This window comes from Perognathus longimembris, chromosome 22, assembly GCF_023159225.1.
Source record: "Perognathus longimembris pacificus isolate PPM17 chromosome 22, ASM2315922v1, whole genome shotgun sequence".
NCBI lineage: Eukaryota > Metazoa > Chordata > Mammalia > Rodentia > Heteromyidae > Perognathus > Perognathus longimembris.
Genome location: NC_063182.1, coordinates 2,759,651 through 2,784,893, shown reverse-complemented (window position 1 = coordinate 2,784,893; position 25,243 = coordinate 2,759,651). Strand labels below are relative to the sequence as shown.

The 25,243-nt window shown below is 46.9% G+C and overlaps 1 protein-coding gene across 1 annotated transcript in view; it reads left to right on the top strand.

Moving 5' to 3' along the window:
- Window positions 1-25,243, top strand: part of Stk32a (serine/threonine kinase 32A) — a 73,278-nt gene that overhangs the window by 33,758 nt on the left and 14,277 nt on the right. The window contains exons 4-6 of the mRNA XM_048331296.1: window positions 3,401-3,574; window positions 17,911-17,948; window positions 24,312-24,401. Coding sequence (XP_048187253.1) covers window positions 3,401-3,574; window positions 17,911-17,948; window positions 24,312-24,401 — 302 coding nt within the window. The remainder of the gene's footprint in view (window positions 1-3,400; window positions 3,575-17,910; window positions 17,949-24,311; window positions 24,402-25,243) is intronic.

Genomic DNA, 25,243 nt, shown 5'->3' with positions numbered 1-25,243 from the left:
TCCCTTTATTAAAATGATTTGTAGGGCTGGGGATATAGCCTAGTGGCAAGAGTGCCTGCCTCGGATACACAAGGCCCTAGGTTCGATTCCCCAGCACCACATATACAGAAAACAGCCAGAAGCGGCGCTGTGGCTCAAGTGGCAGAGTGCTAGCCTTGAGCGGGAAGAAGCCAGGGACAGTGCTCAGGCCCTGAGTCCAAGGCCCAGGACTGGCCAAAAAAAAAAAAAATGATTTGTAGAGCTAGGAGTTGGTGGCTCATGCCTGTAATCCTAGCTTCTCAGGAGGCTGAGAGCTGAGAGCTGAGAATCACAGTTTGAAACCACAGCCCAGGCAGGAAAATCTGTGAGACTCTTATCTCCAAGTAACCACCAAAGAGCTAAAAGTGGATCTGTGCTTCACGTTGTAGAGTACTAGCCTTGAACAGTGAAACTGGTGCAGGGTCATAAGTAAGGATCTCACTTTAGCTTTCTACAGGTGTTAACCAGTTCTGCCAGCACCATTTGTTGAAGAGGCTCTCTTTCTTCCACCCTATATTTTGGCTCCCTTACCAAAGATTAGGTAGCCCTAGTTCTGCGGGTTCATTGCTTGGTCTTCGGTTCTATTCCATTGGCCCTCAGGCCTGTTCTTGTGCCAGGACCAAGATGATTTATTACTATAGCTTTGTAATACAGCTTGGAGTTCGATACTGATCTTCCTCCAGCACTGTTCTTCCTGATAAGAATTGTTTTTGCTCTTTGGGGTCTTTTCTTGTTCCATACGAATTTTTGGATTGCTTCCTCTATTTCATTAAAGCATGGTGCTGGGATTGATGGGTACTGCATTGAATTTTAGATAGCCTTTGGCAGTATTGCCATTTTCATGATGGTAATTCTTCCAGTCCAGGGGTGTGGGAAGCTTTTCCACTTCCTTGATTGTGATTTAATTTCCTTTTTCGGGTTTTTAAGTTTTTCATCATAGAGGTCTTTCAAAGTTTATTCCTAGGTATTCTTTAAGGCTACTACAAAAGGAGTTGCTTTCCTGCCTTGCTCTTCTCATTGCTTATGCCCACTTTTTTTTTAATTTAAATTTTATTGTAAAGGTGATGTACAGAGGGGTTACAGTTATATAAGTCAGGTAATGAGTACATCTCTTCTTGAACAGTGTTACCCCTTCCTCATTTTCTCCTAGTTTTCCCCCTCCCGGCCCATCCGCTTACTTTGTATTATCCTTTAGTCTATGCCTCTTCTCAACCTTAGTAGGGAAAGTTAAGAATTTGAGATAAAGGAATTCATGTCCGTGTGCTAAAGAAGAAATACGATTTTTAGTAGGTAAACTTGCTTTCAGACTTTTATTTATTCTGGCCAAGGGAAGCATGTTGCTTCTCGCCTTGGTCTCTTCTTGCTTTGATTCATAACCCCCGCGTGGGTGAGCGTGTCCACTTAGCAGAGCCGACATCTTGCTTCTTTTGGCTCGTTCAGGCTGACTTTAATATAACCACTGTCTCCGGCTTCAATGAACGCAAGCCAGGTGCTGGCAGCTCACATCCGCCACTGGGTGCCCCTCAAGCCTGTCGCCGAGGCGACCCACCGCGACCCGCCGCAGTTGCCTAAGAGACAACACAGAGGAGAGCGATCTGAAATTTTACCCAGCGCTTCCTGAGTTTCTCTGCCAAGTCCCTCAGCACCAAGTTCCCGACGATGTCTGCGTGAGCCAGTCCTCCGTGGTAAACAAAACGTTGTTGATGGGACCGGTGCCTAGTGGGGACCGTCACTTCGTTCCACTGCGGCCTCCCCTGATGGCCGCTTCGCTGGATTTCCTGCTCCCGTCCCTTCCTTCTTCTCCAGCACAGCCATAACCGTAAGGATGCTGTCCCCGCACCGATCCGCAGTCGTTCCCGAAGCTGGGACGGCAGCGTGGAGAATTGGCATGCGTCCCTGGGTGCGAGCGGGCGCTCAGTGCTTCCATGCAAGTAAACTTCCAGATGCGATTTCGGCGGCGTGATGTAAAAGGGATTGTAGAGCCGTGCGGATACGCAGAACTCCGTTATGACCACAAACCGTGTCCGCGACTGGGCAGATCAACCCCCGGGTCTCCCCACGCCAGGAAAGCCTATTTCCTGAAGACTCAGCTCAGAGCAGAGCCCCAGATGCTCTTCGTGGTCCATTCCTCATCCACCCCTCAACCCCACGCTCCTCCTGACCATAAAGCCTGCCTCAAACCCGCCTCGGACCCTGGCCCCAGGGGCTGCAGATTTTTGAAGAAGCTCCTCTGCCTTCTCCCCTAGACTCAAGCTACTCCCTCCACCTGCTCTTCCAGTAAATCCAAACTTTTCTGTCTCCCAACAAGATTGCCTCCCGCATCTGTGCCTGAGTGGACGCTGGTTTTCTCTTTTAAGTGGCGTCTTTGTACCTGGGACACGTTTCGACTCCGTGCCATGCGTGTCACTTGGACTTCACGGTGCTTCCGTGTCCTTGTTTCAGAATGGGGGTAGCTTTGGGGGGACCCCTGGGAAATGCTAACGAGTGCTTCACCAGCAATGTCGGTTATCAAATATTCAGTATCGGGAGCTGTGTTTTTCAGTTTCTGTTAGCATCATCCTCTGAATCTCAGCTCGGGCTTTATCTTCCCCTTTCCTTCTCATCCCAAGACGGAGGGGGGATTTCTTGGTACCGTTTGCTTTGTCTTTTTGGTCTGAGCTCGGGGATTCACGTTTGCTAAGCAGACACTGTTGCTGGAGCCACGCCCCTGGCCCTTGTTGCTCTGGTTATTTTTGAGGTAGGGTCTCCCTTTTTTTGCCCTGGCCAGATTAGACCGTGTTCCTCCTACCTCAGACTCTCTAATACCTGGTATGACAGATAGATCCATGCCTCCTCCCTCCGCCGTTACTTGAGATGGGATTTCACGAACCTTTTAACCCCATCTGCCCACGATGTGATCTGCCCTGCTTCCACCTCATGAGTAGCTAAGATGACAGAGCTGAGCCACAGCACCTACTTCTTTATTACACCTTTTTTCTTCTTATTAATGTGGGATAAGAGAATAGTTCAAGGAAGCACATAATACTTTTTATGGGCCTCCTGTCTGTATGATTATGATATGAATAAGCAGAGAGCTTCTGATCTCTTGGGCTTTATAGTAATGTGAGCCCATCGCAAAGAAGTGTTTATTGTTACGTTAAGCCCGACAACGAATATACACATCCTATTTACCCTTCATTATGCTCAGCCATCATAGCTCCTCTACCATTCCCATTTTTACACGTAAGGAAACTGAAAACACAAGGTCAGAGAACTTGCGACAGACCATTTGCTCCCCAAGCCTGAGCTCTGAGCTCAGGAGTTCCCTGATTTGATCCGTATGGTCTCCCACCCTCCCGGAGGGTCAACGCAGCGGGCACTGACTTCACTACTGTGGTTCCAGGTACTCCTTCCAAGATGAAGAAGACATGTTCATGGTGGTGGACCTCCTGCTCGGCGGGGACCTGCGATATCACCTGCAGCAGAACGTTCGCTTCGAGGAAGACACGGTGAAGCTGTTCATCTGCGAGCTGGCCATGGCCCTGGACTACCTGCAGGGCCAGCGCATCATTCACAGGTCAGCCGCGCCCCCCAGGAGGTCCGAGCTACGTGCGCAGGAGAGCAGCTCCTTCCTGGCCGAGCACGGCATTTAGTGCTCATTTAATCCTTACAGTCCCCCAAGTGAGGCTGGTTGTTGCCGTGTTGCAGACTACAGAGAACGAAATCAAAGCACATAGAGATTGATGTCACCATAAGTGACAAGGGCTGGGGATATGGCCTAGTGGTAGAGGGCTCGCCTCGTATACCTGAAGCCCTGGGTTCGATTCCTCAGCACCACATATATAGAAAAAGGCCGGAAGTGGCGCTGTGGCTCAAGTGGCAGAGTGTTAGCCTTGAGCAAAAAGAAGCCAGGGGGGCTGGGGATATGGCCTAGTGGCGAGAGAGCTTACCTCGTATACATGAGGCCCTGGGTTCGATTCCCCAGCACCACATATATAGAAAACGGCCAGAAGTGGTACTGTGGCTCAAGTGGCAGAGTGCTAGCCTTGAGCCAAAAGGAAGCCAGGGACAGTGCTCAGGCCCTGAGTTCAAGCCCCAGGACTGGCAAAAAAAAAAAGTCTCACCGTAAATGACAAATCAATGACCATGGGTGCCTTGTTATAACTAGGCCTGGACAAAGATGGGGAAAATGTCAAGTGGGAATGAAATACTAAATAAAGTAATTGAGATAGAAATGAGGGAGGCGCATGGATGGGGAAATACGGGATAAAGAAAAAGAAAGGAATTTCCTCGGGGAGAAGATTTGAGTCTCTGTTGCATTTTTCTATAATGCTGTCTATGTCAAAAGTATTCCTAATACACGTGCTTAAATTCAAAGCAACCAAAGCAGTGCACCTTGTGCACTTGGCCCGTCTCAAGTAAGAAGATACACCAACAATACAGGAAGTGGTAAAGCCTTCGGGCCAAGAGGGAGGGAAGGGCGCCACCTTACCATGGTGAAGAAACAGGTCACGTCACTTGTGATTGGGCACACCTCACCTCGTTTGCGCTCTAGATCCCCTGTCATTAATGAGCAGAGCAGATACAGCTAGATCAGCACTGAAGGTAAGGAAACACGGTTTGTAGACGTCAAATGATCACCCAGTATTGTGATCCTAATCAGCGTCAGAACAGCTGCTATTGACTGGGGCTTATGTACTTTATTTATTTTTTTTAAACTAAGGTTGTTTTTTTTTAAAAAATAATTCTATATCATTTTATTTATTTATTTATTGCCAGTCCTGGGCCTTGGACTCAGGGCCTGAGCACTGTCCCTGGCTTCTTTTTGCTCAAGGCTAGCACTCTGCCACTTGAGCCACAGCGCCACTTCTGGCTGTTTTCTGTATATGTGGTGCTGGGGAATCGAACCCAGGGCTTCATGTATAGAAGGCAAGCACTCTTGCCACTAGGCCATACTCCCAGCCCAAGGGCTTATGTACTTTAAAAACATTAACTGACTAAGCCCTCAAGCCTTGGCAGTGACTCTACGTTTTATTGTAGCGTTCATATATACCAGACAAAGAGGTTGTAGCGCAAAGAGTTGCGAAGGACAAACACCTAATGAGTGGTATTGAAGGAATTTAAACCTACATTCTTCTGACCTCTCAATCAGACTTGTATTATGCCAATTCGTATTAATTATACATACAAAATATAAGCAGCAATGCCATATCACCAAATACAATCAGCACATGTAATTATGCCACTGTCAACTCTGATCTTTGAAGAGTTCATTGAGACTCTAAGTACTGTTATAGCTCGTCACATAGATACTTGGGTAGATGAAATATTTGGCCACTACTGGTTGATATTTGGAGTCGTACAGAGGCTCTGGATGCAGAGATCTCTATACAGACACCACGAACCAAACAGCCAGCGTATGTTTTGGCTTTCATGGTATTTAATCTTCTGGCTTTGGAGAGTCTGTTTGTATTGGATGCATGCTCATCAAGGCAATAGTTAAATGGTCAGTACATCAATTAATCTTGCAGGATCTTTAAGGTGAATTTACACGCCTGGTGTTTTTAGATGATGATGATGGTGATGATGATGATGATGATGATGATGATGTCATTCATGGGGCTTGAACTCCGGGCCTGGGCACTGTCCCTGAGCTCTTCAGCTCAAGGCTAGCACTTTACCATTTCTGGTTTTCTGGTGGTTCATTGGAGATAAGAGTCTCATGGAGTTTCCTGCCCAGGCTGGCTTTGAACCATGATCCTCAGATCTCAGCCTCCTGAGCGGCTAGGATGGCAGGCGAGAGCCACAGGTGCCCAGCGGAGAGGAATATTCCTTCTGCAATGAGGGTTCCTTTGAATTTTAGTAGGTGCGTTGGCATGAATCTTGCGAATGTCACCCGTGGGGTGGTCTATGGGGTCCCCGCAGAATGCCCACACTTATTTATCCTTCCCCAAGTTGCCGATGTCAGAGACGCCAGATTGGAGGTGGTTACAGTGAGAAACCATCATGGCTCCCGCGTGCCTGCCGACTCTTCCTTTTTCTGTGGGAATTTATGCTTTCTCGCACTCGACTTTTTTTTTTTTTTTTTTTTTGCATCACAAGTCAAGATGCTCTGGACATTCTCGCCTGGAACTTAAAACATATATTCCAAGAGGAGTTTAAAAGACTCTCCCCTTGTTCTCCTGGATAAAATATTATTTTTCTGTTCTCTCCCTCACGCTTCATTACACCGTCAATTTTTTTTTTTTTTTACCACTTTACATCAGAAGCCAATGATGAACTTTCTGTGTTTTGAAGCTGACGCATCCTCTTGTTATTCGTGTCTGTTCTCCGAGAACCTCATTGGGATGAAATGTCTCCTGGTCTGGTCAATGAATGGCAATCAATCACAGTAACGTTCTAAGTTCTGTGTTAAATGGAGGTGTCATCCTTCTGGGGTTAGGGAACAATTCAGATGTGTTTCTCTTGCCTGTGGTCCCCCCACCCCCCGCCATGAGTTGTGTTTCCTAGGCTGAAATAACAGCTTGGACCCCTCCTGAGGAGTTCTGACGTCTTTGGTGTGCAACTACTTCATCTGGTTGTCTCCCCAGTTACATTGAATACTCCACAACTCAGGCCCCCTGTGTTTTTCTTCCCATTGTGTTGCCTTGTATGTGGCAGAAATATGAAGGACTCGATACGGCCGAGTCCTGTGAATGACTATTTAGAGGCCTAGGATCACAAACAATGAAGACAGCAAGGCAAAGTAGAGAATGATTCAGGATGAGTCACCTAGAAGTACATGTACGTGCGAAACCAATTAAACACTTAAAAAGATGGAGGAGAAGATAAGGGAGTTAAGGGAGAGTAGTTTAGGTGGGGTGAATTTGATCAAGGTACATTTATATGCCTATTTGGAGTGTTCAGAATGAAATCCCTTTGCACCATTACTTTACAGTAAAGAAAAGAATGAAATAATGAAGACAAAAATTAACATGTGAAACACTAGCTAAAGATTTCCACCCACCACAGCCTTTACCCTGGGTTGCTCACACTGTTTAGGATTTAAACCAGGATAACTCCTGACAACTAAAGAAAGTGTTATTACTAATATTTCGAAGAAGACAGTCAAACTCATAAATGGAGAAACTGAGAACACTTACCTTCATAATTAAGAATGTGCACAAGAGCAGACCGAATAGACATTTTCATTTTGATAGAAATCTGATCACTTTCCCTACCTTCAAAATACTGGACATTAATTTGATATGCTGTCAATTTGAAATGGTGTCAAGTGGCCTTTTCAAATTGTATACCATAAAATAAAAGGTATTTGCCAATATCAGGAATTTAAACAAAGATGGCATTCTGAGACTAGGGTTCATGGGTTAGGTTTAAAAGAGGGAAGCACATCATAGAAGAGATATAGGCATCCAAGTATTATAATTATTTTTATTACATCTCCTCAATTTTTATCACAATTTCATAGTATTATGATGGTTAAGCTATTTTGCAGTGTTTTGTGACACATAATGAAAACCTTAAAAGGAACAATGTTAAAATTAAACATATTTCTCAAAAGAATCAACAAAATCAGTGCTCTCACTGGCTCTAAGAAAATGAACTGTCTTTCCCCGGGAACCCTGTGGGCGAAGCGCTGCGGGGTTTGGTTTATTGAAAGTGGCTCCCCTGTCAATCTGGCAAGTCAGGAGGCTGAGATCAGAGCGGCCATCAGCTTCTAAGAGTGGAGCTGGGGCAGGAGGCTGCCATTTCCTGAGGTTGTCCTTGGTACCCAGCGCTCCACGGAGCGTTCGTGAGTGATTTCCTCTAATATTCCCACCACTCCAGGAGGTCGACGGGGGTGGCGTGTTCCATTTTATAAGATCTCTATGAAACTCGAGCTCAGCACAAGGCAGCGGGCTGCCCCAGAAGGCGTGGTTTGTGAGTAGGTGAGGCCCGGTGGTAAGGAGGTTCCCAGTTTTAACTACTGTGCACCTGCCGATGCTCTGCCTCGCTTTGAGGTCCGGGGAGGGCTGGGAGTGAGGTAGGCGCGGCCTCCGTCGCGGTCAGCCTCCCAGGCGAAGATGGTACCTGAAGAACCAACAGATGCAGAAGGAGCCTGAACCCAGTGCCGGCTTGTGTGAGGCAGGACGGAGTAATTCCGAGAACAAGATGGCCCTGGGTAAGAAAGCAATTGAATGGTAACTCAGAGAGCGTAAACGGGGTTTTAATAGCCAAAGCCAGAAGCTGAATCCAGTCGGTGTGAGGGGAGCTGTGTCTGCGAAAATAATCGCGTGTCCCACGGTGGATGCTCCCTGGGCTGTTGGAAACTTCGCCTCCCTCTGGCCGTTCTGCCAGCGATGTCTATCTAGCACAGTTTCGCTCAAGCACCGTGGGTCTTGTTTCTTCCATGAATTCCGTGTAGCCCACAAAGGGGGGGAGTTATTGTATTTATTTTTTTTTTTTGGCAATTTTACTTTACAGATTTGCAGTTTTCATAGTTTCATAAATACGTAGAATCATCGTCTAATTTTCGTCAGTTCAAAACCTTGATTTTTTTTCTAGTTGTTAAGGACGTGGAGTTACATAATAATTTCTTATTCTGACTTGTACCATTAAATGAATTTCTTTTAGTCAAGAAGTGAAATAGTTTTCGGTGAGCATAGCTTGAAAGCTTGAAAACTGGCTGCAAATTGTGGCCAACTTCTGGATTATTATTCGTTATTGCTCAGCTTAAACCAGTGAGTTAAGGCTTTATAGACAAAATTGTTTCCTATTAAAAAAATAAGAAAATATAAAAGTCATTACAATGCCTTTGAGGATAATACTGTTAGATTTGATTGCTACAGTCTCTCCAATGAATAATTTGATGCAAAATAATTTTTATAGGCAAAAATTGCATTTGTATTTATTCCCTTGTCAGATGTTAAGAAAGGCTCAATTAAGAATATAAGCCACCGAGATTGTCTGAGATTATCTAAGATAATACAGATCATCTCAGATCAAAATGCTGAATAGATGGCTGATTGTTTTTCTTTCTTCTAAGAATTACTTCACTGTAAGAAGATAGAACTCACGGGTAAATTCCTATAGGAAATGAGATAAAATCTAATTAGGCAATTTGTGTAAATAATTGCAGTACAACAGAAAAAAAACTGCAAAACTTTTTATCTGTCATTGATAACAGACGTTCAGAAAATAAAAGAAAAACTTTGATTGTCAAGGCCATAAAGTGTATTTTTACCACGTTTGTTTCCTTTGCTCTAGTCAGAGATTCCTCAAGATGTAGATCTTAAAGTCTCTTCTTGTGAGAAATTCCTGCCATTTGTTTTCCCTTGACGTGAAGGGACAAGAATCTTAGGAGCAATGCTTCTATCTCAGTTATTTCCGCAAAACTGTTGGGCACCCATTTGGCAAACAAATAGATTTCCATGTGCAGTGGAAAGCAGGAGAAACTCTGTGTTGTTGCAAAAATAAGAATGAACAGAAGTCAAGTAAACGTGAACAAAAATTACAGGCTTGTATATTCTTTATAATACAAAAATTAGTCATTTCTGTGGTAGGCATTGTATTATAAAGAATGTAAGCTGTTAGATGTCTATCATGAGCTACACACACACACACACACACACACACACACACACACACACACACCCCTGAATCTCAGTTACATCTTCGTGATACCATGGTTCCATTTGTAACTGTGGCTTGACACAATATTTTTTATTACAGTCTCCCTCTCCTTATCTAAGTCCTCTTGTGGAGAGACTGCATGTCACCCACCATTTGAGTATGTAAAATAGATCATTTCTGGATAACTCAGTGATGGACAAATGAGTGGGAACTCTGTGTTTATGTGCCTCTTGGAAGACCGTAGAGTGTCAAGATTGACGTTTTCTTCAGCCAAGTCTTTCCTATAGCAGTCCTACAACATTCCTACAGTAGTTCACAGAGGGCCGGCTTTCGTGCTGTCGTAGATTTGGTGTTTTCCTTGTGCTGGTCCTGGGGCTTGAACTCAAACCCTAGGTGCTGTCCCCGAGCTTGTGTACTCAAGGCTAGCACTCTACCATTTGAGCCACACCTTCGTTTTGGTGGTTAATCGATAATAAGAATCTCGTGGACTCTCCTACCCAGGCTGGATTTGAATGAAAAATCCTCAGGTCTCAGCCTCCCGAGTAGCTAGGATTGATTGTGGGTGTAGCCACTGGCCCCCCTGGCAGTGAATTTGCTTGCTTTGTTTCCGAGGAAACAGCCAGGAAAAGGGCTGGTAATTATTCAGTAACATAAACGAGGACGTGGGAGTCATGGAGGTCACCACGAAGCGTTTGCCGCATTCCAGTACCACTTTGCTCTGTGGTTTATACGGAGCCCCGGACTCCTCGGACGAGGAAGAAGGGCGGGGCTTGGCCTGCTGGTGAGGAGCCATTCTTTCTTACCTGTGATGGGAGCTCATACCTCGCCTGTTCTCCAGTTCACATCCATTCCCCGCTAAGAAGGCAGCGAGGCTGAAATGCACTCTCTAAAGAGAGCAAGAGACCTGAGGTGTGATTAATTTCCATTAGCACGCTTGCCAATGAAGGCCTTGTTTGCGGTTCAGTTGTGAACCACCGCCATGCGTGTGTGACTCTAGGTCTTAATTAATTACAGGTAGACATTTGGGCAGGGATTTTTACCACGGTGATGGACTTGGGTGTAACGTAGCATCTTAGATTTCACATTTTATGTTTTTGAGGTAATCATTCACAGGAAAACATAAGCTCTTTCTGTAGCCAGTTGAGGGACAGAAGAACTCAGGATGAATGTGTTTGTCAACACTATATTACTATGGGCAGGACTCACCAGGTAAGATGTTGGCCTGTTTCCTAAAAGTGTTTACTTTTCCTAGGTCACCAATCCTCTCTAACCATTTAATTTCTAATACAAAGTACATTTTCCTCCATGGCTTCACAGAAGTTACTACATATCATACATATATCAGGAATTAGACTTTGCACTAATACACTGCCCAGGTTGATACTGAACAATAAGGAGGTTAGGCAGTCTGCCAGGGTACCATTAATGGAGGGGAAAACCAAGTCCTAACATAAGATTATCTGATTCAGAATTCCTACTGAGAATGTATGTATATCACTGGTAGGACACTGTGGGCTTGGATTCAAACCCCAGAACTGCAAAAAGGGAAAAACGTTCTGGTCTAAACACTATCCTTATGAAAATAACAAGCAGATGGATATCCGTGGTGTCAGATAAGCTACTTAGTATGCTTTTTATAGTATGCTGTTGCATGGTGTGCTTTTGATGTTTTCTCTACTGCAAAGATTTCCATCTCCTTCTCTGAGAGAAGCTGTTCAGAGAAGCGTCGGTCTCCAGTCCCGACATCTGCTCATAGTACGTTAGAAGATGGAAGACATGTTGCTATCTATCCAATTGTAACAAAGTACAAATAAGTAATTTATGTTAATATATGATATATATATATAGTAGAATTTCTGAGTGTGACCATATTGGAATGGAGTCTTTATAGAGATAACCAAGTTAAAATAAAATCTAAAGGTTGGGCCCCATTCTGGCAAGATTGATGCCCTTATAAGCAAAGGAAATTTGGATGCAGAACTGTGTGTAGGAGAGAGAGAGAGAAAGAAGGAAGAGGAGGAGGAGAAGGAAGAGGAGGAGGAGAAGGAGGAGGAGGAGGAGGAGGAGGAGGAGGAAGAGGAGGAGAAAGAGAAAGAGGTGTGAAGCATTCGCATGGGAAGATGGAGAGTTGGAGCGACGTATCTATAAACCAGCAATCCAGATTGCCGGTGAAGTAGAAGCAGCTAGAGGAGGTGAGCGACCCTTTCCTGTTGGGACACACCATCTTGTTGATATTGACTTGAGTCTTGGGAGGTAATAGTCCCCTGGCTTGTTCCTGTTGCACGGCGTGTGCTGATCGGTCACAGTGGCTGGAGCGAAACAACATAGCGTGCCTCTATCATTTTCCTCGCTGCTGAGATTTCAGTCTTTCCTCCTCTCCGCCCTGTTGCGGACTGCAGGCTGTCTGCCCCTTAACTGTTCCCAGTGCATCATGGGATAGGAGACCTGGTACCCAAACCCGGTAGAAGTGTTTGTAAAATTGAAGTCACCAAAGAGAAGACTGCACAACCCCAGTCAAGCTTGGTTTATGTTTCAAATCACCGGGATACCATCTTTATTTGCTCTTAGATTGCAGGCTCAGGAAGACATTTCAGCTAGAGATCTTTTTTTGTACTGTTTCTCTGTGGCTCTTTTTCATATCTCTAAGGAAGATTAAACCTCATTCAGTGTGCTAAATCAGTATGTTAAGACTGGATCCATTAAAACTAAAAGTAATTATAGGTGATCTGACTACTGCTGGTATCCTTGATTTTGCCTTTCTTCCTTTCAGTATGTTGGCAGTATTTGCTATTTACTACAGAAATAATAGATTATGGATTCTGCCTAATATCTTATGTGGTGTGGTTAAGAAAATGTCCTTTCTTTTTGTTTAATTAAATCTTCTCCTCAATGGCTCAGGAGAACTTGCAAATGTTCTCTTCTTGAACTCCTGTAGCACAAGGGCCACTTGAGCCTCCGAAACAAAGCAAACAAAGCGGTAATGCTGTAATGAGGGCATTAAGTGATCGCGCTCTATTCAGCACCTGCTCCCAGGCTACCAAATAATGAATGAGCCTGGCTCGCACATGGTGAAAACCCAAGACTGTGCCTTCTTTGTGACCCGAGAATCTGCCTTCTTTGTGTCAAGCATGGGGCACTTTAAAAAGGGGCCTTTGAAACTCTGCTTCTCACACAAGCCGGTCCACCTGGGAAAACTCACCGAACAAACGGCCAAGAACTGCTTGCTTGCAGGTTACCAGTCCACAACGTTCAGTCTATCTTGATAACGTTAAGGGTTTCATTGATATGCTAACTCTGTGTTGTGGCCTCCAAATTGGGTTTTACTTAACCGGACACACCTTGTAATAGAGAGTCAGCATCATTCTTTTCAGTTGAGTCATTTAACACTAAACAGCATTGACCGCGTGTGTCTGTACACCTAGCACATAGTTCAGAAGCAGGGCTGTTGTGCTTAGTGCTTACAGTCTACTTGAAGAGATAAGACTACGTTCAAGGGGCCAAACACAGAGGGAGTTGTGCCAGTCACAGACATATTTATGCTTCCTAGGAAAGAAACAGGCATCTAAGAGGCCCCCCCCCCCCCGCCCGACAGCGAGCCGAGGGAGGGTCATTCCACCATGCCCAAAGAAGAGCCCTGCCCAACCCACTTTCCCGTTTGTGTTTCAGTGCAAAGGCAGAGCCGGCGGGAAAGGTGGCATCTCCATCTGCTGCGCTACTTTGGAGATGAGTTCCCATCTGTAGGGGACAGTCAGTGACGAAAGAAGGGAAAGATGGAGAACAGCATCCCTAGCTGTTCTGGGCACAGGGAAAGAAAGAAGGTCCATAGATACAGGAAATGCGCTAGGATTTGGGGACAAGCCCGTGGCTCACGCCTGGAATCTCACTACTCAGGATGCTGAGATCTGAGGATTGGGGTTCAAAGTCAGCCTGGGTAGGAAAGTCCAAGAGACGCTTGTGTCTGAGCTCCCGAAGTGGCGCCGTGGCTCAAGCGGTTGATTTCTAAGCCTTGAGCAAAAGTAGCTCAGGGACAGTGTTCAAGCCCCAAGTCCAGGAAGATGAAGGGGGATTTGAATCTCTACCATCACTTAACTCTGCGGTGTGGAGTGAAAGTTGTCATAGACAGTGTGTGACCATGTGAGTGAGATTGTGTTCCTCTAAGACTTTGCTAAGGGGCACTGAAGTTGGGTCTCAGAGAACATTCCAGAATAAAGTACACAAAGGGGCTTAGCCTGGCTGTTCACATGTAACAAATGAACCTGTCATCGTTTAATGTCGTAATCATCAACGAGAGTTGAAAACACCTACTTATCTTTAATAGTTTCAGTTCATCATATTTTTCACTCTCCAGCTTCCCCCCCCCCCCCGGAAACACATGAATTATTATTTGTTGTTTTCAGAAAGTCCGTTGAAAAACTACTTTGGGGCCAATGCTAGCTTTAGGGCTTTATGTGTACTATTTAAGTCATCACAGTCCTACAAAATATAATTTATTATTGCCATTAGCTGTAGATATGGAAGACTGAACCTTGCAGTTTTATTGCCATCACGTTCTTTGGTCTTCAATAGCAAAAAAGAAAGAAAGAAAGAAAAAGAATCTAGTTCACGCTGCTGATTTATCCAATAAGAATTTTGTGTCTTACGACCTAATTCATACTGATGTCGTCAATAAGAATTCAGTGCCTTCTGAAGCTAAGAGAGCCAGCTGTGTTCCAGATGTGCGAGTTACTCTACGAAGTCAGCAGCATCACCACCTGCTTGGCGTATCTCGCCCTCTTCTTTGCCCTCCATGTGTTCCTTCATCCGCCACCTGCTCCTGCTGCCTGGGATGCCATGCGAATACTTCCAAGATCAAGGAATCATAATCCTTCTGGAACATTCCCCCAGGACAGAAAGGAAGCTTCTTTCTCAAAAGCCCACTGCATGATGCTTCCTCCTTCTCGGAGCTCAAACTGGACCATTCGTCCGTTCCCACGGTAACTGGGGCCCTGGGATGAGATCCTTACTCAGTTGGAAGAGCTTTCTCCAAAGCACATGGGATCCTCTGTGTGCGTGCGTGTGTGTGTGTGTGTGTGTGTGTGTGTGTGTGTGTGTGTGTGTGTCTCAGTCCTCTACCTGAGTTTAGTGCGTTCTTACCCAGATTTGACACCTACTCTCTACCGTTCACTCTGCCCAAGAAGTCACACTTTGGTGAGTGATTATCTTGATACATCGCTTAGATGGTGGAGAGGGTTGGGGAAGAATGAGACCCTGTCATAGCGGTGCAACTCACGTGGCTGTGGCTGGGCTGAGTGCTCACATGAGTCGAACTGTTGGGAACAATTGGGAAGAAATCCGAAGGCTGTGAGAGAAGGCATCAGAGAAGGAGAAGCCGCTGGTGACTGTGCTGTATCTTCAGTGACACCTTGGGGAAGGTGACACAAATTGGCTACCACATGCCAAGTGACGCTTTTATGAAGGGTGTAAACACCCTACTCTGTCACCGCATGATAATCAGTCTCGTGACCTGTCAGTACGCAGTGGAGTTGGATCTATCGATTGAGATGAAGAACATCAAGGAGCCGCCACCCGCGAGTAGCCCGTGACACTTGAAGAGAATGCGTACGTCTGTGCAACACACGTTCCTGAGTCTCTGCGCCCTTCTCATCTGTGCCTGGAAGCCTGCGTTCTTTCCATTCTCCTGCAGTGGACTCCAGAGTTCAAGCTCCTTCAAGTACATGGTGAGGAATTGTGAGCGAGAGCGTAGCCAATGTGGTAAGACAGGGGTCAAGCGGCACGCGTTTACTGCCCAGTGTCACGCTTGGCCCTCCCCGTGCTTCTGTAACAGGCATTACACACATTGTTTTTCAGATGGATAGAAAGGAGTCGCTCAGAGAGTTTAAGTTACTCATCCAGGATTACATGACAAGTAACCAACAGAGCTGGAATTACAACCAAAGATTGAGAAATGCAATCGTTAGGGGGGCTCCCCAGTTAATAATAACGCAGGCCAGGAAGTTTTATCCTCTGCCTCCTTTTTCAGATGCAGATTTTGCATATATATACTGTCTCTCTCCCTCTCCCCCCCCCCCCCCGTCACCAACTTAGTGATGATCTAGTCTGAGGGAACGCTCAATGACGAAGGGATCCACGGAAACCGTAGAGCCGTCGGAAGGCTAAGGCACCGACGCAGCCGATGCTAGCTCGTTGGTTTGGGTACGCCGATGCCAATACCCTGCAATATGGGTGTCACGCACCCGTATTGGATTGCACGGGGAGCAGCTGGATTCCAGGGGAGGTGCATGGAAGGGATGTAATTAGCCTATTAAGCTTCACTAATGGCTTGTAAAGCCACCGAAGCGAGCATGGCAGGTAGACAGTTCTGCCTTGTATCCCTCCACAAGAAGCATCGAATTGCCGCCGTTCCCTTCCCAGTTCTCACAGTTGGAATCAGCTGCTTCCGCAGAGTACGGCTTTCTTTTCTCAAGTTTGGGTTTTCTCAGGTCAGCATGCCAAGAGGAATTTTCGCAGAATGTGTGTTCCTAGACTTCCACTTACCACCCTTAAAGTTCCTAGGCCTTCTCTGAAACCACAAGGTCCCTTGTTAGCCATTAGTTCTGTGTCACCTTCACTCTGATACACAATTGTGTACTTATTAAAAAGCCACCGATTCTCCCTCTCTCTTTTTTGATTGGCCAAGAGTAAATAACTGACATAGGTCTGCTTGGAAGTTTGGTTTTGTTGCAGTTGACCTTATAGAGTTTGTGAGCCCAAGCGGGGGGGGGGGGGGAAACTAAACCCATGTGAGGAATGTTAACCTGTGGAAGAGGCAACCCACGTAGTCAGAGCGCAAAGCCAGGGCCTTGGACCAGGCCTGGGAACAGCATACTCCCCGCAGGAAGTGGCCTTTGACCTCTAAGGCTAAAGGTGATTCTGTCCCGCGTGAGGGTGGTGGTGGGAGGGGGAGCCCAGTTACAGGCAGAGAGACGGCAGGAGTGATGGCGACGAGGCTAGCGTTCACTGGGGGCACCTGGAGCATCTGGGATCCTGAGTGTGGAAGGACGGGGGTAGGTCTACAGTATTAACCAGAGTACCGGGCCACACCACCCAGTAATTCCAGGGCCCCTCGGCCATCTTTTGAGCAAAGTGCACACCGAGAAAAACATGACCACAGCAGCAGATGAGTGCTGTCCGTATCTAGAACTGAGCTAAACAATCTAACGCACAGACACAGACTGTTTGTAAGTCATGGGAAAAGGTGTGCTGACTGCACTTTAGAGGTGGCGCGCGCTCCGTTCCGTTTCCGAGGAAGGGGTCCTTACTCAGCTTGCCAGGAAACAAGGGTGCTCACGGGCCAAGACTAAGGTCACCTGTGGTAGCAGCGTAAAAGCCACTTGACCAGGCTGAAATGTGTTCCGCACCCCGGTGACGGACTCATTGCCTAATGGCTTGTGTGACTGTCGGCGGAAGGGCTTTAACGGCACATGAGGGAAGGGCGGTGTGGACGCTGGAATGGAACGTCGGGGCCGTGAAGAGCCGCAGCGCTGTTGGCGGATTGAAAGTCGAGCCTCGTCCTCATCTCCGGAGGACTTCCACAACCCTGCCAGCCATTCGCTTCATTGGAAGGGAATCCATTTGTAATTCTCCTCATTAAAAAGTTTAGGGGACTAAGGTGTACAGTATGTGCTCTGATAGACATCCATACAAGGAGAGGGGTATAATTGTCAAATCCTCATATCCGTCTTACCTGGTTACCTTTATCTTTGTGGTAAGAGGGTCTGAAATCCACCATCTTAGCACATTTCCAAAATACAGGACAGCACTATTAAGTAGCACAGGGAAGACCAGGTGCTTTTATCCTGGAATAATAATCAAGCAGTTAGAAGCATTAAACCCTCCCCTTAAAAGATCTCATTGCTGCGAATTTAAAATACAGCCCCGTTATAGATCATTTACCTCTGTTTCACAGAGTGAGTTTATATCATCTGTGTAGCTGGGCTTACACATAAAAGTGATGATTGATATGACTGATATTACTTCATAGCACTCCACATCCCCTATGTAACCACGCGGGCCTGATACGTCATAGGCCACCGCGATTAAGAGTCCGAGTTTTCCAGTGAGAAAGAGCCGGGTTCAGAGCCCATTCTCCCGTGTATCAGCTCCGTAACCCTAAGTAGGGCCTCCCTTTTCTGAACTCCAAATTGGGGAGGCCTCGTTTCGGCCCTGGTTGGCGTGCCTTGCACATCTGGGTCTTCGTGCTGTAGCACTGTTTATTTGTTGGCTGGCGGTGAGTGACTTTCTCCTTTCTTTGTACTCCCCTAGGGATATGAAGCCTGACAACATTCTCCTGGATGAGCACGGTAAGGGAGTGTGATTTGCTTGTGATCGGGAGTGTGATTTGCTTGTGATCGGCGACGCCGTGGCTCGCGTGGGTGCAGACGTAGCCAGCCTGCCGTGTCCCAAAGCAGTCTCGCTCGACTCCGTTGGGTCGTATAGATGAACGCCATCTTAAGGGAAGGAGGGAACTTGTATTCTTTGTAGCAGGGGCAGAGCCCAGCAACGTACCCTGAAACAGAATGCTATGGAGATGACGAGAAGATCGTTGTCTGCTTGATTTTCTTCCAGTGCTGCTTCTCTGAAACAGACTAGCACAGTGGCCGTGGGATTTCCGTTCTTGCCACGTAAAGACCAAGCAGAACTCAGGCTCAAGCTGTTTGTCAGGAGATCCTATCGGGAAATCTGCTGATAGTATGGGTGTTACTTTGTTTTCTGTCTAGTTTTCAGCGTTTCTTCTTAGGAAAGCAAGTTGACTTACATTGGTTATCACATTTTAAAATTAATAATGAATCAGTCTACGGAAAAGCATAACATAGATAACGCATATAATTCCTACATATAAAATTGACACAGGGGTACAGTAATGGTCTCAAAGGTGGCAAGTGGTTAAAGTTCAGGAAATGTGGGCCGGGTATTCTCTCTATCAAGCTTTTGCCAACGATGCGGTGAATGGCGCGTGAACAATGAAATGAAGTGTGCGTGTTCTTTTTCTAGTAGGTACTTTCACGTGCGTTTAGATTCGTTGGTCTTCCATTAGGGAAGACCTCTGTGATACCTAGCTCGACTATTACAAGTCTTAACTTGGCCATAAGATCCTTGCCCTTGCCGGGTACAGTGGCTCGTGCTTTTAACCCTGACGCCTGTTGAAGGTGGACTAGGAGGACCATGGTCTGAGGCTATCTCAGAAAAAAAAGGCGCAAGATTCGTATGAAAAGCACACTAGAGCCCAAAGGGCTAAAAAAAAAAAAAATAGGGCATTTGATTTCAAACCCCAGTTCTGCCCCCAAACAAACCAATCCCTGTCCTTTATGAAGAAAGCTGCCCAGATGAGTTCTAAGTCTGCAGAGCTCTTTATTCGTGTAAATTTTACAAACAGGATTTACAAGTCGGACAGACCTGCCAAGCACTGCCCGATGGCTCCTTATTTATTGACCCAGTATTTATTTATCATGCTTTGAATTTGATTTGGCACAGTCCACCTGTGCTCAGAGTGCCAAGGAACACTTTTGTGTATGACCTCGAATCTCAGGGCTCATGGTCGTTATTTATTTATGGATTGTCTAAAGAGATTTTTTCCACTTTCTTCCAGTGCTTTATTTCTGCCTTACCTTTACTGCTTTTGACATTTGGGGACCAGATTTCTGTGTCTGAGAAATGTGAGCAATGGTGAGATTTAGCACGAAGGTGACTTTTATGACAACACCAGCCCTCCTTGTTCTCCATACGAGGCAGGAGTGTTTCCAGCCCTGTATCACAGACTCTATGCCGCCTCTAACTGGGGAGAGGTAGCTTCCAGAGGCTGTCTCTTTGCAACTTAGACACGAAGTGCTCTCCGTGTGATTGAGCTTTCTGTCAACACATGACTACTTAAACAGAGCCCAGGTGGGGTTTAGTCATCGCTTGTTCCCATAGCAAGCTGCTTCTCGCATGACTCCTGCTGCCCCATCATTTGCAGAGGCTCTCAGTTGAGACGTATCGACCTTAGCAGCTAAAACCTTTGTAAGATGAGTCTTCCGTTGCAGGAAGGATGCTGTTAATCTCAAGTCTCAGGCATACTTTCATGAGGGTACATTTGTCCCTCATTCACCTGCCTTTTACTTATTTTCTTGGCAACCCAGTGATTGTAGATTAGAAAGATCAAGAAACCAATTAGTCAGTTAGAGACTATTCTTTGGAAAGATTGTTGAATAGGGTAAGAGTGGGGATTCTGGAGGCCGACTGCTTTAGTTTAAAGCCCACTATTCCCTGAGAGATTGGACAGGTTGGTGAAAGCATTATCTGCATCTTAGTTTCTTCTGGGAACAAAAGAGGACATCGTTGTAAAAACTGAAACACACACACACACACACAAACACACAGTCACACAGTGGTTGATACAGTATCTGCTATAAAGAAGCCACTCATGAGCCAAATATGAGTATCACTCTGAAGAAGTAAAGGGCACTTTCTGCTCTGTGCAGTATGTAGCCCTTCATCTTGTTTCCTGTGGTTTTGTGTAAAACGATGTGTATCTCCCAGGCACCAAATCTTTATCAGATAGACGCTGTAAAATGTGAATACAATACTTACTTACCAAGTAATTAGAAGGGGCTAATTACTTGGTTTCCAGAAGTCATGGAGCCAAGTTGCTGCTCCCCCACCTAAATCTTGTGCGGAAGCAACGTCGTGTAGCTCTTCGTTTTAGGCAACTCCGCTGTCTGTGGCCGGTTCTGACAACCTCTACAGGGCAGGGGCCCAAGACCGTGACGTTCTGTTCCGGGAGGCTGCGCAAGTCTGCCTGAAGACCGGTTCTTTTCTCTCAGACACCGTGTTGTTTCCAGTGACCCCTTCCACTCCTGGGGTTTTGACTCCAGCAGTTGTGAATTCAGAGGAGGCTTTTCTGTACTTTGTTCCCATTCTGAACTCAACTTGAGAATCACTGCTGTTAATAGAAGAAACAAGATTGCTTTGGAAGGACAAAAGGTAGATGGGATAGAAGCAAACAAACAGAAAAAAAAAATTGAGTCTTTCTCTAAGCGGCGCGCTAGGCCTCCCTTCAGAGGAAAGTAATTCGCTGGGAGGTCCTTTCCCTTTACATCCTGAAAAATTAGGATTTTGGACATTGCTCAGGGACTGTAATGAACCACTTTTTTTTTTTTTTTTTTTTTTTTTTTGGTGCTGGTCCTGAGGTTTGAACTCAGGGCACTGTCCTTGGGTTTCTTTTGTTCAAGGCTAGTGCTCTACCACTTGAGCCACAGCGCCACTTGGGGCTTAAAACAAACAAAAAAAAAAAGTAGTTTATCGGCAATAAGAGTCTCATAGACTTTCTTGCTTGGGCTGGCTTCAAACTGTGATCTCCAGATATCAGTCTCCTAACTAAGTAGGATTGTAAGCATGAGCAGTGCCTGGCTCCAGAAACCACTGCTAAGTGAACCCGTTCCAGTGAGAGCCAGCAGGACCACCGTCCACACCTGACCTTTCTCGTATCTATCTACTGTTGCGGTCTTCTGCACGGGGCGCATCTTTGAAGCTCTGGTTTGCCTTTGTTCACCTCCACTTGTCTGTTTCACCCCAGTGAGCTATCACACGAACCTCTGGCATGTGGATTTCAGCAACTGCGAAGCTGCCTTTTTTTTTCCTTTATTTTTACGTTACCTCTACACCCATCTTTCTAAATAAGTTCTCTATAACATCATGTGGCTTTGATTTTTAATTCAGCACCACTCCGAGACAGGAAGAATTTTGTTTCATTCTTCTTGATTCATAGTGTTCATATACACCAGAAAAATGCTGGCATTGCAATGAGGTGGCTGTGACGTAGAGACTGTCTCCACAAGGAGAACGAATATGTCTTGAGCATCGGCAGTTGACATAAAAAAAATGTTGTCAATTCAGAGTCTCCCCGTTCCTCGTCTCCCCAAAGATCTCACTGATTAGGTGAGAGCCAAGACGGCACCCGGACTCAGATGACCCATGACCTGCTCCCCTGGGGAGGGTTTCACAGTGTGCCCGAAAGTCAAGTGGGAGCCGTCCTTTAGAAAGTCTGCGTCCGTGACACCACCGCACCCAAGCCCAAGATAATGGAGCATGTGGTGTCTCCGAGAGTGCCTGAGGAGAAAAACGGGGCGCGTGCGTCCTAAACGCCTGCAGAGGGCGGTTCTCAACACTCGGTGCGGGCACGGCCAGCCGACTGAAGATGGTGCCCGGAGCACAAGGGGCCGGCGAGCCAGATCCTGACGGAGCACAGTGCAAAGGAAGAGAGCCGGCAGCTGCCACGGCTGACTCCAGGACTCTGTCAGAGGAAACTGGGTTCCTATGAGCACACGTTGGTAGCACAGGGGCCCCCCCGTGGGATAGCCCCGTAGATAGGCCCGGGGTGCCTTGAACAAGTTCCCCCTCAACTGTGTGTCCTGACCTGTTTTCCATCTTCCTCCTCCCTTTCGTTGACGTGTCTGGTAGGTTGCCTTTTGAAGTTTGCATAAATAAATAGAGGTAGAGAGACATGCATATGTACACAATATACACCTGTGTATTTACCTATACACTTGTGTGCCTATAAAATTACATACATGTAATGCATGTATACATGTGTAGATGTGCATAGATATATATGTATATTAGATTCTCTTCACCCCTTGACCCTCTCCATTTCCCCTTCCACTGATTTCCTCTTTAGACAATCCCCCTTTATCCCACAAATCCTGATTTTTAATGTGATCCTCTATCTCCAGCAACAAAGATCAAAACGAAAGGCAAGCCCTCCCCCGACACGCCAGGGCTTCGAGTTCTTAGCTTCCGGGGGACAGAACGCTGGAGGGGGAGCCTGGAACGAGGAGTGTGACCCTCATGTTGTCCTCTCTAGTTGCCAACACTGGACACGTGTCAGCCAGGCGCTGGGGTTCACCTCCTTAACTCTAGCTACTCAGCAGGCTGGAGTCAGAGAATCACGGGTCACAGCCCGTGGAGGAGGGGCGAGGGCGGAACTCGGAGACTCGTGTCTCCAAGTAGCCAGCAAAAAGTCAGACGGGAAGCGTGGCTCAAGTCGTACAGTACTAGGCTTAAGTCCACAAGCTAAGTAAGACTACGAGGCCCTGAGTTCCAGCCCCAGTACTGGCAGTGAATAAATAACTAATAACAAGCAAACAAATAAATAAATAGAATAATAATAAAAAGAGCAACCACCACCACCAACAACAAAAAATCCCTAGATACACGGAAATGGCAACACCTTAGGACAGTTGTGGTGCTAATAGCTCCTGTGACAGCCTTGCCTTCCAGGGGTGCCTTGTGCCACCCTTTCTGTCCATACTGCTATCAATGTAAGAAGCCCAGCGCACTTCCTGTGGTCTATTTCCTGCCATAATTAAGACTCATACCTATGTTATATGGCATGAGTGTTAGAGGTGAGTGCCTAGACATTATCTTACCTACTCATTCTTCTTCAAATTCTTATTGATAGGATTGGCTGACTGACTGAACTCAGGCCCTAGTACTTATTAGGCAAGCACTCAACCATTGGAACGATACACTCCAGCTCCCATTCTTTTCGACAGAAAGAGAAACTTGTGTTCAACTTAGGAAAAGGACCAAGTCTCTTATGTGTTAGGGATTGAAGTCAGGGCAAACATCAGAGCTACTGGTCCCTAGGCCAGTATTCTTCATACAGCTCCTTTTAAAATAAGCTGATTTCAGAGGTAGGCGCTGGTGGTTCACATCAGTAATCCCAGCTACTCAGGAAGACGGGGTCTGAGGATCGTGGTTCAAAGCGAGTGAGGGCAGGAATTCAAAGCCAGTGCAACCAGGAAAGTCTGTGAATCTCTCATCTCCAGCTCACCACCAAAAACCAGAGGTGGATCTGTGGCTCAGGTGGCTGAGCTCCAGCCTTGAGTGGTGAAGCTAAAATAACACTGGCCCCTGAGTTCAAGACCCAGTACAGATATATAGATATAGATATAGATATAGATATAGATATATACTACAGATATATATATATATACACATATATATGCATATATATATATATATATGCTGATTTTCCCTACGTGTCGGTTGATGTTATGTTGTGTGTTGGGGAATGAGGGATGGACAAGCCAAAGCCCTCACCCTCCCCTCATGAAATATTAATGGCACTTAAAGAAAAAGAACGGAAACCCTTTTTGGCAACCATCCCCAGCTGTGCCAGTTTGTAGTCATTTCGCCTTTATTTTTTTTTTTTTACTAGATTCCCCCTAAGGGATGCATAGACATTTGATACTTTGAATAATTAGCAGCCGTCTCCCTCAGGATGCCCAGAGGTTAAGTAACTTACACCGAGGCCAACAGATCGAAGTTGCCGGAGTAGCGCCGGGCACTGAGGGCTCGCTCCCGTGAGCTGCCCAAAAAGCCGGGAGCCGAGGCTCGGTGTTCGAAGCCAGTCAAAGGCAGAACAGCTCGAGAAAGTCTCGGCTCCAGGGTGCCGCCAGAAGGCTCCAAGGGGAGAGCCGTGGTCCCGGTGGCAGAGCACCGGGCACCAAATATTAAGAAAAGCAGAATGGCGAGGCCGTAAGTTCACATCTGGCTCTCGGAGGGTTACAGGTACGGATAGAGCAAGGGCGCCCGCCCCGCTTGCGCCTCGGGGAGCGGCCTCGATCGCGGGGACGCCTCGCGGAAGGAGACCTCATCTCCCCCGCCCTCTGCTCCCCCCGCAGGCCACGTGCACATCACAGACTTCAACATCGCCGCCGTGCTGCCCGACGAGGCCCGGATCACCACCCTGGCGGGCACCAAGCCTTACATGGGTAAGAGCCTCGCCGGGGCCTCCGTTGCCTACGGGCAGAGCTTTCGCGTCCGCGGGGAGGGCCGGCCGGAGCGGGCAGCTGCCGCCTCCCGGACCGTCCCCGGGGGCTCCGGGGGCAGGGAGCCGGAGCCGAGCCTGAGAACTGCCCGTGAGCAAGGGGAGGGTGGTGTTCTTGAACTCGGGAGGGGCCCTGGTCACGGGCTCACGAGGACGGCCGGCCGGAATAGCCATAGAATGAGTGGTGGCCACCGAACTGTCCCTGCTGCAAAGGTGGTGGGAAACGGGGGGCCAGGCCGGAGCAGCGCCCGTGAGATCGCCGCCTCACGGAGCTTCCGGGCCAGTGGGAGAACACGAAACGATGGCAGAACAACCGCAGCAAGGCCTGGGGCTCACGCCTGCGGCCCGCGCCACTCAGGAGACTGAGATTGGAGGGCTGCGTTTCAAAGCCCACCCGGGCAGGGAAAGCCCACGAGACGGCTGTCGCTGATGAGCCACCAGAAAGCCACAAGTAGAGCTGTGGCTGAGATAGTGTGGCACTGGCCTTGAGCAAAAAAGCAGCCCCCCCCCCCCGCCCCCCGGCTGTGAATTCCAGCCCTGGACTGGCGTAGAACAACCACAGGGAGAGCAAGAAGGGGGAGAAAGGGAGGGGGTGACACTGCTCAGAAAGAAATGTACTCGTTACCCGACTTATGTAAGTGTAAACCCCCACCCCCCGTACATCACCTTTAGAAAGAAGTTTACATTTAAAAAATAACAACAATGACAATAGTAATTAGAGCAAAAAGTATGGAAACAGTCTGAAGTAGAACTATGTGACAAATACTCATTCTAACATTTACGTGA